Here is a 19,048-nt window from a genome sequence, read left to right as displayed (position 1 = left end):
TCGATAGCCCCGACAGCTGTCCTTCCGCAAGGCTCCAGTGCTCCTTCGACGACCACGACATCACATGAACAGGGTGCCAAAACCCCTCCGACTGCCATGACGGCGTGTACTTAGGGGCTCTAGCTCCTCTCTGCTAGACACGTTAGCACACTGCTACTCCCCCATTGTACACCTGAACCCTCTCCTTACGCCTGTAAAAGGAAGGTCCAGGGCTCTCGTACGATGAGGTTGGCCGCGCGGGAGAACGGGACGACACGTAAAGTCTCTCGCCCTCTCCCACGTGGACGCTTGTAACCCCCTACTGCAAGCGCACCCGACCTGGGCGCAGGACAACACGAAGGCCGCGGGTTTCCCCTTTTTGCCTGTCTCCTTTCCCCCCTTCGTGCTCCGTCTCGCGCCGACCCATCTGGGCTGGGACACACGGCGACAATTTACTCGTCGGTCCAGGGACCCCCCGAGGTCGAAACGCCGACAAGTCCAATTCCCTTTCAATCTATGACTTAGCATGAAATGCACTTGAAACCACATTAGTCATAGCACATGAAAGAGACATGATCAAAGGTATATAAATGAGCCATATGTGCAAAATATCAATCAAAATTCCTAGAATCAAGAATATTTAGCTCATGCCTAAGTTTGGTAAATGTTTGCTCATCTAGTGGCTTGGTAAAGATATCGACTAATTGTTCTTTGGTGTTAACATAAGCAATCTCGATATCCCCCTTTTGTTGGTGATCCCTTAAAAAGTAATACCGAATGACTATGTGTTTAGTGCGGCTATGCTCAACAGGATTATCCGCCATGCGAATTGCACTCTCATTATCACATAGAAGAGGAACTTTGGTTAATTTGTAACCATAGTCCCTGAGGGTTTGCCTCATCCAAAGCAATTGCGCGCAACAATGGCCTGCGGCAACATACTCGGCTTCGGCAGTAGAAAGAGCGACAGAATTTTGCTTCTTTGAAGCCCAAGACACTAGAGATCTTCCCAAGAGCTGGCAAGTCCCTGATGTGCTCTTTCTATTAATTTTACACCCTGCCCAATCAGCATCTGAATATCCAATTAAATCAAATGTGGATCCCCTGGGGTACCAAAGGCCAAACTTAGGAGTATAAACTAAGTATCTCAAGATTCGTTTTACGGCCCTAAGGTGAACTTCCTTAGGATCGGCTTGGAATCTTGCACACATGCATACGGAAAGCATAATATCCGGTCGAGATGCACATAAGTAGAGTAAAGAACCTATCATCGACCAGTATACCTTTTGATCTACGGATTTACCTCCCGTGTCGAGGTCGAGGTGCCCATTTGTTCCCATGGGTGTCTTGATGGGCTTGGCATCCTTCATCCCAAACTTGGTGAGTATGTCTTGAATGTACTTCATTTGGCTAATGAAGGTACCCTCTTGGAGTTGCTTTACTTGAAATCCTAAGAAATACTTCAACTCTCCCATCATAGACATCTCGAATTTTGGAGTCATGATCCTACTAAACTCTTCACATGTAGATTCGTTAGTAGACCTAAATATGATATCATCAACATAAATTTGGCATACAAACAAATCATTTGCAAGTGTTTTAGTAAAGAGAGTAGGATCGACTTTTCCGACTTTGAAGCCATTAGCTATAAGAAAATCTCTTAGGCATTCATACCATGCTCTTGGGGCTTGCTTGAGCCCATAAAGCGCCTTAGAGAGTTTATAAACATGGTTAGGTTACTCACTATCTTCAAAGCCGGGAGGTTGCTCAACATAGACCTCCTCCTTGATTGGTCCATTGAGGAAGGCACTTTTCACGTCCATTTGATAAAGCTTAAAGCCATGGTAAGTAGCATAGGCAAGTAATATACGAATTGACTCAAGCCTAGCTACGGGTGCATAGGTTTCACCGAAATCCAAACCTTCGACTTGTGAATATCCCTTGGCCACAAGTCGGGCTTTGTTCCTTGTCACCACACCATGCTCATCTTGTTTGTTGCGGAAGACCCACTTGGTTCCTACAACATTTTGGTTAGGACGTGGAACTAAATGTCATACCTCATTCCTCGTGAAGTTGTTGAGCTCCTCTTGCATCGCCACCGCCCAATCTGAATCCCTTAATGCATCTTCTACCCTGTATGGCTCAATAGAAGATACAAAGGAGTAATGTTCACAAAAATGAGCAACACGAGATCGAGTAATCTTGTATTGCTTGGTGGACTCTTGGGTGTGGCGGTCTTGGACCCTCATTATCTTCCTTGTCTTGATCATGGGCATCTCCCCCTTGATCATTGCTCTCCTCTTGAGGTGGCTCATCTTCTTGATCTTCTCCTTCATCATCTCGAGCCTCATCCTCATCTTGGGTTGGTAGAGATGCTTGCATGGAGGAAGATGGTTGATCCTGTGCATGTGGAGGCTCTTTGGATTCCTTAGGACACACATCCCCAATGGACATGTTCCTTAGTGCGACACATGGAGCCTCTTCATCATCTAGCTCATCAAGATCAACTTGCTCTACTTGAGAGCCGTTGGTCTCATCAAACACAATGTCACAAGAAACTTCAACTAGTCCAGTGGACTTGTTAAAGACTCTATATGCCCTTGTGTTTGAATCATATCCTAGTAAAAAGCCTTCTACAGCCTTAGGAGCAAATTTAGATTTTCTACCTCTTTTAACAAGAATAAAGCATTTGCTACCAAAGACTCTAAAATATGAAACATTGGGCTTTTTACCGGTTAGGAGTTCATAATATGTCTTCTTGAGGATTTGGTGAAGATATAACCGGTTGATGGCGTAGCAGGCGGTGTTGACTGCCTCGGCCCAAAATCGATCTGAAGTCTTGTATTCATCAAGCATGGTCCTTGCCATGTCTAATAGAGTTCTATTCTTCCTCTCCACTACACCATTTTGTTGTGGCGTGTAGGGAGAAGAGAACTCATGCTTGATGCCCTCCTCCTCAAGAAAGCCTTCAATTTGAGAGTTCTTGAACTCCGTCCCGTTGTCGCTTCTAATCTTCTTGATCCTTAAGCCAAACTCATTTTGAGCCCGTCTCAAGAATCCCTTTAAGGTCTCTTGGGTTTGTGATTTTTCCTGCAAAAAGAATACCCATGTGAAGCGAGAATAATCATCCACAATGACAAGACAATACTTACTCCCGCCGATGCTTATGTAAGCGATCGGGCCGAAAAGGTCCATGTGGAGTAGCTCAAGCGGCCTGTCGGTCGTCATGATGTTCTTGTGTGGATGATGAACACCAACTTGCTTTCCTGCTTGACATGCGCTACAAACCTTGTCTTTCTCAAAATGAACATTGGTTAGTCCCAAAATGTGCTCTCCCTTTAGAAGCTTATGAAGATTCTTCATCCCAACATGGGCCAGTCGGCGGTGCCAGAGCCAACCCATGTTAGTCTTAGCAATTAAGCAAGTGTCGAATTCAGCTCTATCAAAGTCTACTAAGTATAGCTGACCTTCTAACACTCTCTTAAATGCTACTGAATCATCACTTCTTCTAAATACAGTAACACCTACATCTGTAAAAAGACAGTTGTAGCCCATTTTGCATAATTGAGAAACAGAAAGCAAATTGTAATCTAAAGAATCTACAAGAAAAACATTGGAAATAGAATGGTCAGGAGATATTGCAATTTTACCAAGTCCTTTGACCAAACCTTGATTTCCATCCCCGAATGTGATAGCTCGTTGGGGATCATGGTTTTTCTCGTAGGAGGAGAACATCTTCTTCTCCCCTGTCATGTGGTTTGTGCACCTGCTATCGATGATCCAACTTGAGCCCCCGGGTGCATAAACCTACAAAACAATTTTAGACCTTGTTCTTAGGTACCCAAACGGTCTTGGGTCCTTTGACATTAGAAACAAGCACCTTGGGTACCCAAACACAAGTCTTTGACCCCTTGTGTTTGCCCCCAACATATTTGGCAACTACTTTGCCTGATTTGTTAGTTAGCACATAAGAAGCATCAAAAGTCTTAAATAAAATGTTATGTTCATTTGATGCAATAGGAGTTTTCTTCTTAGGCAATTTAGCACGGGTTGATTGCCTAGAACTAGATGCCTCACTCTTATAAATAAAAGCATGATGAGAGCCAGAGTGAGAATTCCTAGAGTGAATTCTCCTAATTTTGTGCTCGGGATAACCGGCAGGGTATAAAATGTAACCCTCATTATCCTGAGGCATGGGAGCCTTGCCCTTAACAAAATTAGATAATCTTTTAGGAGGGGCATTAAGCTTGACATTGTTTCCCTGTTGGAAGCCGATGCCATCCTTAATGACAGGGTGTCTCCCACTATAGAGCATACTTCTAGCAAATTTAAAATTTTCATTTTGTAAGTCATGCTCATTGATTTTAGCAGTTAATGTAGCTATATTATCATTTTGTTGTTTGATTAAAGCAAGGTGATCATGAATAGCATCTACATTAACATCTCTACATCTAGTGCAAATAGGAACATGCTCAACGGTAGATGTAGAGGGTTTGCGATCTTTTAGTTCAACAATCTTAGCATGTAAAATAGCTTTCTCATCTCTAAGATTGGAAACAACATCATTGCAAACATTTAAATCCTTAGCCTTAGCAATTAATTTTTCATTTTCAATCTTAAGGCTAGAAAGAGATACATTCAATTTGTCAATCTTAGCAATTAAACTAGCATTATCATTTCTAAGATTAACAATTGAATCATCACAAACATTTGATTTCTCAACCTTAGCAATTAATTTGGCATTTTCATTTCTAAGGCTAGAAGTAGTGTCATGGCAAGTGCTTAGCTCACTAGTTAATTTTTCACATTTTTCTACCTCTAGAGCATAAGCATTTTTAACCTTAACATGCTTTTTGTTTTTCTTAATAAGGAAGTCCTCTTGGCTATCCAAGAGTTCATCCTTCTCATGAATAGCACTAATCAATTCATTCAATTTCTCTTTTTGTTGCATGTTAAGATTGGCAAAAAGAGTAAACAAATCATCCTCATCATCACTAGAATTAGCCTCATCGCTAGATGTTGCATACTTAGTGGAGGATCTATATTTTACCTTCTTCTTGTCGTCCTTTGCCATGAGGCACTTGTGGCCGATGTTGGGGAAGAGAAGTCCCTTGTTGACGGCGATGTTGGCGGCGTCCTCGTCGGAGGAGTCGGTGGAGCTCTCATCGGAGTCCCACACGCGGCATACATGGGCATCGCCGCCCTTCTTCTTGTAGTACCTCTTCTTTTCTCTTCTCTTTCCCTTCTTGTCGTCGCCCCTGTCACTATCACTTGATAATGGACATTTTGCAATAAAATGACCGGGCTTACCACACTTGTAGCAAACTTTCTTGGAGCGGGGCTTGTAGTCCTTCCCCCTCCTTTGCTTGAGGATTTGGCGAAAGCTCTTGATGATGAGCGCCATCTCCTCGTTGTCGAGCTTGGAGGCGTCGATGGGGAGTCTACTTGATGTAGACTCTTCTTTCTTCTCCTCCGTCGCCTTGAATGCGACGGGTTGCACCTCGGATGTAGAGGTGGCGCCTTGCTCGATGATTTTCTTGGAGCCTTTGATCATCAATTCAAAGCTCACAAATTTTCCTATAACTTCCTCGGGAGACATTAGTTTATATCTTGGATCACCACGAATTAATTAAACTTGAGTAGGGTTAAGAAATACGAGTGATCTAAGAATAACCTTGACCATCTCATGGTCATCCCATTTGGTGCTCCCGAGGTTGCGCACTTGGTTCACCAATGTCTTGAGCCGGTTGTACATTGCTTGTGGCTCCTCCCCTTGGTGAAGCATGAAGCGACCGAGCTCCCCCTCGATCATTTCCCTCTTGGTGATCTTGGTCACCTCGTCTGCTTCGTGCGCGGTCTTGAGTATGTCCCAAACCGACACGACTTTCTTCATCTTCTTTTTCTTCTCGCCGCTCCGACACGACTTGTCGTGTGAAGGGGATCCCTTCACCTTGTTGCCGGACTCCCCGGATGGAGCCTTCCCATGTCTTGTGGCGGGCTTCTCGTCGGTCACCATCTCCTTCTTGGCGTGATCTCCCGACATCACTTCGAGTGGTTAGGCTCTAATGAAGTACCGGGCTCTAATACCAATTGAAAGTCGCCTAGAGGGGGGTGAATAGGGAAATCTGAAATTTATAAACTTAAGCACACAATACAAGCCGGTGTTAGCGTTAGAAATAAAAGCGAGTCCGAAAGAGAGGGCGAAAACAAATCACAAGCGAATAAGGCAGATGACACTGTGATTTGTTTTACTGAGGTTTGGTTCTTGCAAACCTACTCCCTGCTGAGGTGGTCACAAAGACCGGGTCTCTTTCAACCCTTTCCCTCTCTCAAACGGCCACTTAGACCGAGTGAGCTTCTCTTCTCAATCAAACGGGACACTAAGTCCCCATAAGGACCACCACACAATTGGTGTCTCTTGCCTTGGTTACAATTGAGTTGGAATCAAGAAAGAAGGAAGAAGAAAAGCAATCCAAGCGCAAGAGCTCAAATGAACACAAATGTCTCTCTCTCTAGTCACTAATTTGGTTGGAGTGATTTCGGACTTAGGAGAGGATTTGATCTCTTTGTTTGTGTCTTGTATTGAATGCTATAGCTCTTGTATGAGGTTTGAAGGCTGAAAACATGGATGCAATGAATGGTGGGTGGTTGGGGGTATTTATAACCCCAACCACCAAAGGAGCCGTTGGTGGAGGCTGCTGTCGCATGGCGCACCGGACAGTCCGGTGCGCCACCGAACACGATCCGGTGCGCCAGCCATGTCACCCGGCCGTTGGATTCTGACCGTTGGAGCTTCTGACATCTGGGACACCGGACAGTCTGGTGGTGCACCGGACAGGTTCTGTAGAGTGTCCGGTGCACCTTTTGGCGCCTGCTCTGACTTCTGCGCGCGCAGCCGCGCACTGTAGCGCATTTAATGTTTTCTGTAGACGACCGTTGGCGCGAAGTAGCCGTTGCTCCGCTGGCGCTCTGGATAGTCTGGTGCTACACCGGACAGTCCGGTGAATTATAGCGAAGCGGCTCCCAGAATTCCCGAAGGTGAGCAGTTTGGAGTTGGATTCCCTGGTGCACCGGACACTATCCGGTGGTGCATCGGACAGTCCGGTGCGCCAGACCAGGGCACACTTCGGTTGCCTTTTGCTCTCTTTGTTTGAACCCTTTCTTGATCTTTTTATTGGTTTATTGTGAACCTTTGGCACCTGTAAAACTTATAATCTAGAGCAAACTAGTTAGTCTAATTATTTGTGTTGGGCAATTCAACCACCTAAATTCATATAGGAAAAGGTGTAAGCCTATTTCCCTTTCAGCTGCGGTCGTAGTCGAGAGACGAGAAGAAGGGCATACGCTGCCCATCCAGAGGCCAGTCTACTTCATCAGTGAGGTGCTATCCGAGACCAAAATCCGCTACCCGCAAATCTAGAAGCTACTGTACGCAGTGATTCTAACACGGCGGAAGCTGCGACACTACTTCGAGTCTCACCCGGTGACTGTGGTGTCATCCTTCCCCCTGGGGGAGATCATTCAGTGCCGAGAGGCCTCGGGTAGGATAGCAAAATGGGCAGTGGAACTCATGGGGGAAACACTTTCATTTGCCCCTCGGAAGGCCATAAAATCCCAAGTGTTGGCTGACTTCCTGGTTGAATGGACCGACACCCAATTACCGACAGCTCCAATCCAGGCTGAACTTTGGACCATGTACTTCGATGGGTCGCTTATGAAAACTGGAGCAGGCGTTGGCTTGCTCTTCGTCTCACCCCTCGGAGAACATGTGCGTTATGTAATATGCCTCCATTTTCCGGCGTCAAACAACGTGGCCGAATACGAGGCCTTAGTGAATGGGTTGCGCATCGCCATCGAACTAGGGGTTCGGCGCCTCGACGCTCGTGGCGACTCGCAGCTCGTTATTGACCAAGTCATGAAGAACTCTCACTGCCGCGACCAAAAAATGGAGGCCTACTGTGATGAAGTTTGGCGCTTGGAAGAAAAGTTCTATGGGTTGGAACTCAACCATGTTGCTCGACGGTACAACGAGACTGCGGATGAGCTGGCTAAGATAGCCTCGGGACGGACAACGGTTCCCCCAAATGTCTTCTCTAGAGACATATATCAACCATCCATAAAACTCAACGACGCACCCGAACCCAAAGGAACCTCGGCCCAGCTCGAGGTACCTTCGGCCGCCGAGGGTGAGGCCCTGCACGTCGAGGTAGAGCGGAATGGGGTCACACCAATCCTAAACCGACAGACCCCGTACCTGGAATATCTCCTCCGAGGAGAGCTGCCCCTCGACAAGGCCGAAGCCCGGCGACTGGCTTGGCACGCCAAATCGTTCATTTTACTATGTGATGAAAAAGAGTTGTACCACCGCAGCCCCTTAGGCGTTCTCCAACGATGCATATCCATCACCCAAGGACAAGAGCTGTTACGTGAAATACACTCGGGGGCTTGCGGTCACCATGCAGCACCTCGGACCCTCGTAGGAAATGCTTTCCGTCAAGGCTTCTACTGGCCGACGCCACTAGGATTGTACGCTCATGCCGAGGGTGTCAATTCTACGCGAGACGGACACACCTGCCTGCTTAGGCTCTACAGACGATACCTATCACTTGGCTATTTGTTGTGTGGGGTCTGGACCTCGTCGGTCCCTTGCAGAAGGCACCCGGGGGCTTCACGCGCCTGCTGGTCGCCATCGACAAATTCTCCAAGTGGATCGAAGTCTGACCCTTAACCAGCATCAGGTCCGAGATGGCGGTGGCGTTCTTTACAAATATCATCCACCACTTCGGGATCCCAAACTCCATCATCACCGACAACGGAACACAATTCACTGGGAAAAGTTCCTAGACTTCTACGCGGACCACCACATCCGTGTGGACTGGGTCGCCGTAGCTCACCCAATGACAAATGGATAGGTGGAGCGCGCCAATGGCATGGTTTTGCAGGGACTAAAACCAAGGATCTACAATGACCTCAACAAGTTTGGCAAGCGGTGGATAAAAGAGCTACCCTCGGTGGTTTGGAGTCTGAGGACAACACCAAACCGAGCCACAGGTTTCTCGCTGTTTTTCCTAGTCTATGGGGCCGAGGCCATCTTACCCACAGACGTAGAATATGGTTCCCCGAGGGCAAAGGCATACGATGACCAAAACAACCAAACCAGCCGAGAGGATTCATCGGACCAGCTAGAAGAGGCTCAGGACGTAGCCTTACTACACTCAGCGCGGTATCAGCAGTCTCTGTGACGCTATCACGCCCGAAGGATTCGTCCCTGAGGCTTCCAAGATTGGAGACTTGGTGCTTCGGCTACGACAAGATACCCGAGGGCGCCACAAGCTTACTCCTCCCTAGGAAGGGTCGTTTATCATCACCAAAGTATTGAAGCCCGGGACATACAAGCTGGCCAACGATCAAGGCGAGGTCTACAACAACGCTTGGAACATCGAACAACTACGTCGCTTTTACCCTTAAATGTTTCAAGCCGTTCATGTATCTCGATTCCTTTACATGTATAAATAAAGTCTAACCGTCAAGGAAGGATCGGCCTTGCCTCAGCAAAGACCGACCCTCCCTCGGGGGCTAGAAGGGGGGAACCCCCTCTGCGTCAAAATTTTCCTCGGAAAAGTTTTCTACCAAAACGACTTTCATGCCTTTCGACTATATCGATAACGGAATCCTAAAAACAAATGAGAGAGACCTCGAACGGCAAGGCCGACTGAGCCAAGGGACTCCTACGCCTCCGGGATACGGATACCTCACTCATCACCTTCCGCGAAAGGTAACTCACGCTCGGATAAGTGATTCTGCTACCGAACAAGTCCTAATGCTCGAAACAAGAGGAAAGAAACGCAAGGAAAAAACGACTCAAGAGCAACGCAGCTTTAGACTCAAACATCCAAATGTTCAGGCCTCAGCAGCCGCAGAAAACATACACATACTTAAAATACCCATTCTATACAGGCTCAGGCGTCGGCAGGGGGAAGAGCATCACCCTCGGCGTTGTTTCCGCCTACGGCAGACGAAGCAGCCTCGCTGGCAGGGGTGGCAGAATGTGGCCCAGCCTCGGACGGCGACACGGGCGGAAGGATCTTCACCTCAAAAAAGGAAGCCAGCGCCGCGCCTGGACCCTTGGCAACCGCATTAAGCCTTTGGGCCTCGGCCAAGGCGGCATCCTCATCATCGGGTAGGCAGTATCCCTCGCTGACCCACTCCAAATCCACGTCGTAGTGGGAAGCGAGGATGGCGAAGGCCCGCCTAACACCGTGATGCAGCGCCCCGCGGAGTCTGCTGCGCACGTGGCCGCCCAAGGGCCGCAGGCGACTCTGGGGGGAGCTGCCCGAGGGGACGTCGTCAAGGCCAAAGGTCCGGCAAAAGGCCGAAATGGCCTCGGACATGGCCATGCGGTCTGCCTCCTTCTGCTCGACCGCCTGGGCAAGCGCCTTGCAGTTCTTAACGGACTCGTTAAGAGCCGTCTCGAACCCTGAAGACAACCAGACAATATTCAGACGCGAGGAGAAGAGTTAAGTGAAAGCAAAATCACAAAGCAGGCAAAACATACCTTTGCCCCGGGCACGCTGCTATGAAGCCATGGCTTGGGCGGACCAGGCCGACCCGACGGCTACGGCCAGGCCCTCCGAAAGGATCCCGGCCCGAGCAGTCGCCTCGGCTAGCCGCTCTGTGACCTCAGCCAGCTGTCCCTTAAGGGTCTCGGCCCAGCTCACGGCCTCAGCAGCTTGGCCCCGGAATTGGTCCCGCTCGCTGGTGACCTGGCCAAGCTCCAGCTACCGCTGCTGCATCTCCTCGGCCTGGGAAGCCACCTGCTCCCGAGCCGACGAAGCCTCCGTCCGTGCCGACGCCGCTGCCTCCGACTTTAGCTCCTCACAGAGCAGCCGAAGGTCCACCGCCTCGGCGCTCTGTTGGGCGAGGCACTCGTTGGCCTCGGTAAGCGCGACCCCCCTGGAGCCGCAACGATTCCCAAATGCTGCTCTCACGGCGGAGGAACAACGACTTAGCGGTGCTCATGTCCGTGAGCTCCTGAAAAGAAAAATAGAATATCACAAAGAATGCTCTGAGCACACGAGGCATGCATCTAAATCCTTACCTGGAAGACCCTGGGAATGTCCTGGGAAAGGACTTCCGTGGCCGTCTTAAGTGACCTCATCACCACATCTCTATAGTCACGGAAAACTTTCTGCAACTTTTCCTCTCCCTCATCATTAAGGGCAAGGAGAGGCTCTAAGGTATCGCGGCCCCAGAACACGAGCGGCTGCGCTCTCCACTCATTGGGATTGAGCTGCGTGGGGATGAGGCCGCTGCTTCCCACGACGGGCCAAGGATCTACGCGCCCCGCGACCGACGCTTCGGGTCCCTCTGCAGCCGACGCATCGGGCCTCTCCTCGATCAAGGCGACAGGCCTCTGCTCACCAACCTCGGCAACAACGGCCGCCCCCTCCCCATGGTCGAAAACGGGGGAATCAGGGATGACCAGAACCGAAGGAGCCGGGGGGCGGAGGCACCTCAACCATCTCGACATCGGCGGCGGCGGGCGGCTCCGCGGGCGCACCAACGGTGGCCCCGGCAGGAACCGACGTCGGCGTCAGCGACGAGGAAGGCGGGCTCGAGGTCGCAGCCGCGTCAACAGCCTCCCCTGGCACGATAGCCACTCCAACAGGGGGTCGACCTCGGAGGCTTGCCCCATGACAGCCCGTGCCTCCTGGGCCCCCCGCCGGAGGGCGCCTTGCGCGGAGGCCAACCAACCAGCATGGCGCACCGCAGCTCCGGCTGAAGAGACCGGCCCCGTCTTAAGGGCCTTCGTGGGGGCTAGACCAGCCGAGCCCTGCCTCCGCTTGTTGAAAGGAAGAAAAAACAAAATCAAGATACACAGAAAAATGGCTGAAACAAGGGTGCTCTCAGATACTTACCCACTCCGGGGCAAGGCCAATCGTGCCTGCAGGGAGATCTCTCGGACCCCGGTTTCCGCAGACGCTGCCGAGGGTTGGCCAACGGCCGGCTTCGACGCTGCCTCCGCCTCGGACACCCGAGGCACCGATGGGGCGGCCTGCACGAACGACGTCACGGCAGCCGTGGGAACAACTTCCCGCACGGCTGGCACGGGCACTTGCTCTCGAGGGACATGCGGGTCGGCATGGCCCCCCAGAGTCACACCAATTATCTCGGCCAAGGGGTCAAGTACCCCCTCGGCCCGCCTCCGCTCCTCGGACTGGGACCCTGGCGTCCTGGCCCCAAACACTGGTGGTGCCAGCCCACCTCGAGGCTGGCTTGACGACCCCTGGCCCAGCCTCGGATCCGGACTAAGGCCAAGTCGGGTCGCCATGTCGTCGTCCTCATCGTCATCATCATCGACGTCGTCGTCGGGCGTGTCCGGCGACGGCTCCAACGGGAGCCCGTCCCTTTCTTGCCTCCGACGACGCTTCTCCAAGGCATCCCGAGCCCGCATCCTCTCGCGAGCTCGGGCCTTTTCTGCGTCCTTTTTCTGCTTATCCTTCTCCGCGGCGAGCCTACGCGTGGTTCGTCCTGCCTCGTCCTCCGGGACCAGTGGCCGGGAGGTTTTAAAGTTCCTCAACCCCTAGAGACGAACAAAAATCCCAAGGGTAAGGGCTAAAAACATAAGAAGCACAACACAAAGCAGAAGAAGGATCAGACAATTACCAGGGACACATACCCGTGGTTGGGACGCATCGGGGGCTGGTTAAGGACGCCAGCGTCCAGCCTCCCTACCGTGCCCACTACCCGTATGAGGAGGTCGTCGGTGGAGAGGGGGTCGAGGACATACGTGAACCCTCCAAATCGACCCCCGGTTTCATTTCCAAAAGCCGCAACCGCCGCTCTGCCAATGGGAGCACCCTCCGGCAGTGGATAGCGGCGAAGACCTCCGCGGCGGTAAGGCCTTCGGCTTGGATCTTCTACAGGGCACGGAGAATGGGCTGGAGCTTCTCCTGGTTCTCGCGTGTGGCCCCCCAGCGCCAGTTATCGCCGGCGGCAGTCACCACTCGTTGAGAAAAAGGCGGTAGCACCCCGTCGTCATTCCGGAGATAAAACCACCGGTTCTGCCACCCCTTGTTCGAAGACACAAGGGAGGCAGGGATGTACTGCTGTGCGCGCCCCGACCTCAGCTGGAGGGTGCAGCCGCCAGCCCGCACCGCCATACGGACCCTCTTCACGTCCGTCGACGCGGCGAAGAACTCTGTTGAGAAGAGATTGGTCCACAGGTCCCAGTGGGGGTCAATCCCCAAAAAACCCTCACAAACCGCCACAAAAATGGCCGCCTGCGCGATGGAGTTGGGGTTGAAGTTGTGAAGCTCCACCCCATAGTAGTGCGGGAGCGCCCGCATGAAGCGGCTCGCCGGCATCCCAAACCCTCGCTCATGAAAGGGGGTGAAGCTGACCACGTACCCCGGCGGCGGAGTCGGGTCGGCCTCGCTCCCAGGGGCCAACCACTCAGGCTGCGTCCCGCTGGAGAGAGGGCGGAGCAGACCCTCGGCAATGAGGGCCTGCAGGTCTTCCCCAGTGACGGTGGAGAAGGGCCACAGGTCGCGTGGCGGAATGACGGTCGTCATGTCAGCCATTGCCGAGCCGAAGCGGTGGAAGCGGAGGGGACGAGGTGCGCGGTTTTCTCTTCTCTCTGTCTACTCTCTCAAGTTGCGAAAGCAAAGGCAGAAGGCAAGGACAGAAGCGCAAATGGCAAGGTAAAGAACCGATGTCGGTCCCTCTCCTAGGTATATAAAGGCCCGGGCAAAATCCACCCAAAAACTTCACCCGAGCCCCTCGTGAATTTTAAATTCGAAATCAAAACGGTTTTTTCCGTTCCTCGAATGGCTCGCGCACGCACGACGGACACCTCGCGAGTCGCTCGTCCCTTCGCATTAACTCTCTGGTAGGACACGCGTCACCCCTGGCAGGCGAGCGGGCGCCGTTCTGCCTCCGTCACGATGACTGCCTCAAAAAGGTGTGCCACACTGTTTTAGTTTATTTCCTTTCTTTATTTCCTCTCTCTCTCTCTCCGCAGGGATCGGGAAAGGAGATATTTCGAAAGTGTCCTTCTCAGCAAAGGAAACGGGCCCCGAGCCCTCCTACTGATCAAGGGTTCGAAGGTTGCGCCCTGCGGGTTCGGCAACCGCCCCAGAGCACTCGGGCTCCGAGCCCTCTACTGGTCAGGGGTTCGAAGGCTGGCTCCTCGGAAAGGTTCGACAGCCGCCCCAGAGCATGCAGAGTCAGAGATGACACTGGGTACGTCCGTTACATGGCCAAGGCTCGGGCTACGCTCCCAAGGTACCCTAGGACATTTCCGAGACCAACGGGAACGATTTGTAATGGAATCCCATCGGAGGGAGGCACTGAGCCCTCGGACCATATCAAATGGGTCCAAGTACAGCAGATCACCTGCATGTACTTTTGGAGCGCGCCTCTGGGCCACTAGCCGACCCTTATCGAACGGGGCTCGGGCGTCCACTCGGATTACCCGTTAGCAACTCACTGGAAACACCGTGTTCGGTACCCACCGAGGGTAACATGGCACGTTCCCCCCCTTCCTCCTTGCGGAAAGGTGACGAAGGGGCATACTATAAAAAGCCGAGACAATCCTTGATCGTCCTCTCGCTCCGTGCAGAGGCTCGGGGGCTGCTCTCGCACCAGGCTACGGCTAAATTGTTGACCGCGTCGACAAACTAACTTAAAAACTTGGAGCCTGACTATGCACTCGGGCTGCGACCAGGCCGCATGAGAGAACAACAAGGCCTACCAAGGAATAACAAAGAAGAGCGTTAAGACCTTAGAGGAGTCAAACCACTCCTCCGAGGCCTCGGGGGCTACACCCGACGGGTGCGCTCGCGCGCACCCATCGTAACAAAAATACTGCTAAAAAAGACCAGTCACCTTGCAAAAATCCGGTAGAACCTCAAAGCGAGTGCTTACACTCCCTTTGAGGCTCGGGGGCTACTGTCGGGTACCATAATTAGGTGTACCCCCAGTACTCCTAAATATGGCTGAAGAACGTCTTTAAAACAAACCACAAAGACTCGTAAGCACGATTCAAAGTCAAGGCCTCGTCTACCAAGGGACGCGGTCCCATCTCACCCGAGCCCAGCCTCGGGCAAGAACAGCAGTCCCGTACGGATTCACGGCTCGCCCGAGGGTCCCCTCAGGCAGTGGGCGCACCCCCGGCTCGACCGAGGCAAAGCTCGGGTAAACCTTGTCGTATAGCGGCCTCGGCCAAAACCGCCTTGCCACCGACCGTATCACGTGCACATTTAATGCAGGGATCACCTGACACCTTATCCCGACACGTGCACCACAGTTGGCAATATCAAAATGACCGCAGTCACTTCACCCTTTACTGATCGTTCTGATAGGATAACGACACTATTCACCCTGTTCCAACTACTGTGCCAACCACCGGGGTAAGATTAACAACAGTAAGTTACCGCCTCTCCCGAGCTCAGCCTCGGGCGCAGCAGGGAGTTCAGCCTCGCCCGACCCCAGCCTCGGCCTCGGAAGGAATCGTCGCCACGCCCGACCCAGGCCTCGGCCTCAGCCTCAGCCTCGGGAGGAGGTCTTCACCTCGCCCGACCTAGGTTGGGAGGAGATCTTCGCCTCGCCCGACCTAGGCCTCGGCTTCGGGAGAAATCACCGCCTCGCCTGAGACGGCCTCGGACCAACTACGCGAACAGGGAATACAACAATATCCTTCCCCTAGCTAGCCACCTTAGGCTACGAAGGAACAAGACTGGTGTCACATCAAATTACTCCAGTAACAGGTAATGATGATTCCTGGCATGCGCCCATGACGTCGAATGTCCTCAGCTCTCTACAAAGTCAGGATCTGGGGCCGCACCGCCAGCCACGCTTCTACAGGGCTCAAGCACTTCTCCATCGTCCACGTTAGCGCATAGCTACACCCCCATATGTACAGCTGGGTCACCTCCTTGTACCTATAAAAGGAGATGCCCAAGGCCTTCCTAAAGGGAGCTTTGAGAGCACACTCAGACGACTCACCCAACTTCAACCTCCTCTCCACAACATTAGACCTCTCAAGAGACCTGGGATCCGTTCCCTCTCTCGCAAAGCTTGTATCCCCTACTACAAGCACCCCGGTGCAAGATAATATAAGCCTCATCCTCCCTCTGCTGGAAGAAGGGCCTTCTTAGCCCGAACCAGGATAAACCTTGTGTTTCATCTTGCATCAATTCATCCGGGCAGGGACACGCAGCATAAAATTTACTAGTCGGTTGAGGGTCCCCCGGGTACAAAACACCGACACATATTTTGTTCATGGACGTGTAGTCAATATCCTAGGTTGTCAATACTTCCATCGTCGAAGAGAAACTAACCATATCTCCTTGGTCATTTTCAGTTTCAGAGATGGAAAAAGAGCCACTTGACATGGTTGAGAGCTCAGTTCGAGTCATCGAGACACATGTCGACATCATTCGCAGTCTAGTGACTGATGGGGTTGTGGATACTAGTGAACCGGAATCAGTGTACACACTTAAGACCACTTTGTTTCAAATTGGATATGTATGCGACATGCTTGAGAAGTGTGCTCTGTCCATCAAAAAGTATGCTGACTCCAAGAGGGCTAAAATTATTCAAGATGAAGCCCTGCAATATGCTGAAGATGATGAAGCTGCAGATGATTTGGAGGAACTCCCAAGCCCAGATCTCCTTACTCAAGCCGACATATTGGAAAAATATTTTGGAATTAAGTATGATAGCGACCAGTCAAGGGGTTGTTGATGTTTAGTCCTAAACAACACGATATGAGTATCGTAGGTTTCACTATAGGGTTGTAGTACTGGTATGCACAAGTTTCATGTGTGTTGTTCAGACTATGTGTTTTAATGGTTCATCTGGTATTGTAAAACTGTTTCATGTGTGTTGTTCAGACTATGTGTTATAATGTATCCAATCATTTGGTATTATATTTATTTCGTCTTGCTTCCTTCAATTACAATTCTTCTATAAATTGCCATGACAACCGAAGAATGGAGAACTACAACTACGACCAACCTTCACAAGCCCCTGGAGACTATGTGCCATGCACATACACAGAAGGCATAGATTTAACAGAAATCGATGATGAAGGCAACATGAACTTTGCCTTTACTAAGAGCATGAACATGGAAGACAGCCAGCATTCAACTCCAACTACAACTGACCCTAAGCTCAAGAAAGTAACAACTCAGAGGCTTGGAAACTACACTCAGACCGAGGATGAGATACTGGTATCTGCCTACATGAACGTGTCCAAAGATCCTGCAATTGGAACGAATCAGTTAGGAAAGGCTTATTGGCGTCGCATCAGCGACTACTACAATGAACACAAGAAGACAACTAATGCTAGGACACAAACTCCTTGGAGCACAGGTGGAGCGACATTCAAAGGGACACTACGAAGTTTTGTGCTGCGTACAACAAAGTGATAAGGTTGAAGCAAAGTGGCAAAAGCGAAGACGACCAGGTATACGAATTCGTATCCTTTTCAAACATGTTAGTTACCATGTAAACAACGGTGGGTTTAATCAATCTAAACTTACAGGTAAAAGATGCACTACAGATGTTTGAAGGCATGCATAAGAAACAATTTAGGTTTATGCACTGTTGGTACATGCTTCACCGAGAGGTCAAATGGACGACCTGGCTCTCAAGTTGTGAAACTCCACATAATAATACTGGGAATGTCAACGTCAACGAAACCGGGTCCCAGGCGAAGCAGGGGGAAGACGAATTTGGTTCACCGTCTGATACCTTTGTGCGACCAATGGGTAGGGACCGTGCAAAGAAGGCTCGTAGTACCAGCACTTCGAGCAATTCAACTGCCTGCATGGAATCTATGCTCCCTAACATTCCCGAAAACCCCCTCCTTTGGGCAACGTCAAGCAAAGATGTTATGTCATGTGCGTTTGGTTTCCTAAGGAATTCTGGTCCAAATAAGTGTACTATAGACCTTGTGAACTGGGCAACAGTTTCTAGGATAGTACTCTCCCCCATCCGTAAGTACTCATCGAGGCTATCTGCTGGTCCACCATAAGCTAACATACGAATGGCAGCAGTTACCTTTTGTATGGGGTGAAATCCGGGTTGATGTGCTGCATTGTATGATTGCCTGAAGTAGGGGTTCACCACTTGTAGAGCTTCTGTTATGTGTTCGAACATGGATTTCGTCATCCGGAATCTGAAAAAGAACACTTCATTACATATCATATTGCCACGAAAATGAAACAATGGTAACCAGGATACTACCGTCGTCTGAAAATGTCGTCATTGTACACAGGGATGTCTGCAAAGTAGTCTTCCACAAGCCTAGCATAACCTGAAGACCTATCCCGATGAATAATACGTCTACCTGGAACCGATCCTCTATGCACATGTGGCTTTTCTTCCCCGTCTGCAACGGTAGATGCATGAAGCATGTGTAGCACTTGTTCATCCTCGTACATGCGTTTCAAACGTCGGTGCCACGGATTAGATGAAGAAGCCATCTTGTCAGTAGGATAGCTGCAACCTAAAAACCTCACCTCTGCAAACCGCTTGTGTTCAATTACCAAATCCGCGAAATTTCTTGTCCACGATTGTTGGAAGAGTTGACCCACAAATCGAAGCTAGTTGGGCAACCCTGCATTTGGACTTGGGATCAATTTGATTAAAGTGTAGTTGCAAATAGGGGTGAAAACGGTCGGAAACGATCGGTAAACACTAAAATCATTTTCGTTTTCATATTTTTCCTTGGAAACGAGATCGGAAACGGTAACTCCGGAAACGAAAACGACATCGGTAATTCGTAAACATCGGAAACGAAAGTTCGGTACGAAAATTACACCGGTTACGATCGGAATCTAAAATTCAATCGGTAAAAACTTTAACATGTACCCTCAATTTACTTCAAAAAATCACGCAAGTCATACATTCATATAAAATTAGTAATAATATATAAGGTAGGAGGTCACAATAAATATATAAGGTAAGAAGTATACAATAATAAAATCATTATTATGCATTTAAATAAAGTAGAATCAAGATATGTATAATGATATGACATTGACATTCTATTTGTACC

At 50.4% G+C, this 19,048-nt stretch overlaps 1 protein-coding gene across 1 annotated transcript; it reads right to left on the bottom strand.

The window, feature by feature from the left end:
- Positions 1 to 16,908: 16,908 nt before the first annotated feature.
- Positions 16,909 to 18,955, bottom strand: LOC103641850 (uncharacterized). Its single transcript, XM_008665165.3, has 3 exons — positions 18,235 to 18,955; positions 18,049 to 18,166; positions 16,909 to 17,247 (listed from the first exon to the last, which is right to left on the bottom strand). Exons 1-3 carry the CDS (start codon positions 18,471 to 18,473, stop codon positions 17,158 to 17,160), a joined length of 447 nt encoding a protein of 148 aa, XP_008663387.1. The 5' UTR covers positions 18,474 to 18,955; the 3' UTR covers positions 16,909 to 17,157.
- Positions 18,956 to 19,048: the final 93 nt, after the last annotated feature.

Source organism: Zea mays, chromosome 10 (genome assembly GCF_902167145.1).
Source record: "Zea mays cultivar B73 chromosome 10, Zm-B73-REFERENCE-NAM-5.0, whole genome shotgun sequence".
Taxonomy (NCBI): domain Eukaryota; kingdom Viridiplantae; phylum Streptophyta; class Magnoliopsida; order Poales; family Poaceae; genus Zea; species Zea mays.
The sequence above is the reverse complement of the archived record's forward strand: the minus strand, read 5'-3'. Positions and strand labels throughout refer to the sequence as shown.

What these genes read in the sequence shown, in the direction of transcription:
- LOC103641850 (XM_008665165.3), bottom strand. Translation starts at nt 18,473, where the DNA reads ATGGCTTCTTCATCTAATCCGTGGCACCGACGTTTGAAACGCATGTAC. An exon ending in GACGACATTTTCAGACGACG is followed by an intron (nt 18,167 to 18,234) that starts GTAGTATCCTGG and finishes GTTCTTTTTCAG; the next exon opens with ATTCCGGATGACGAAATCCA. An exon ending in GATTTCACCCCATACAAAAG is followed by an intron (nt 17,248 to 18,048) that starts GTAACTGCTGCC and finishes TTCCAATTGCAG; the next exon opens with GATCTTTGGACACGTTCATG.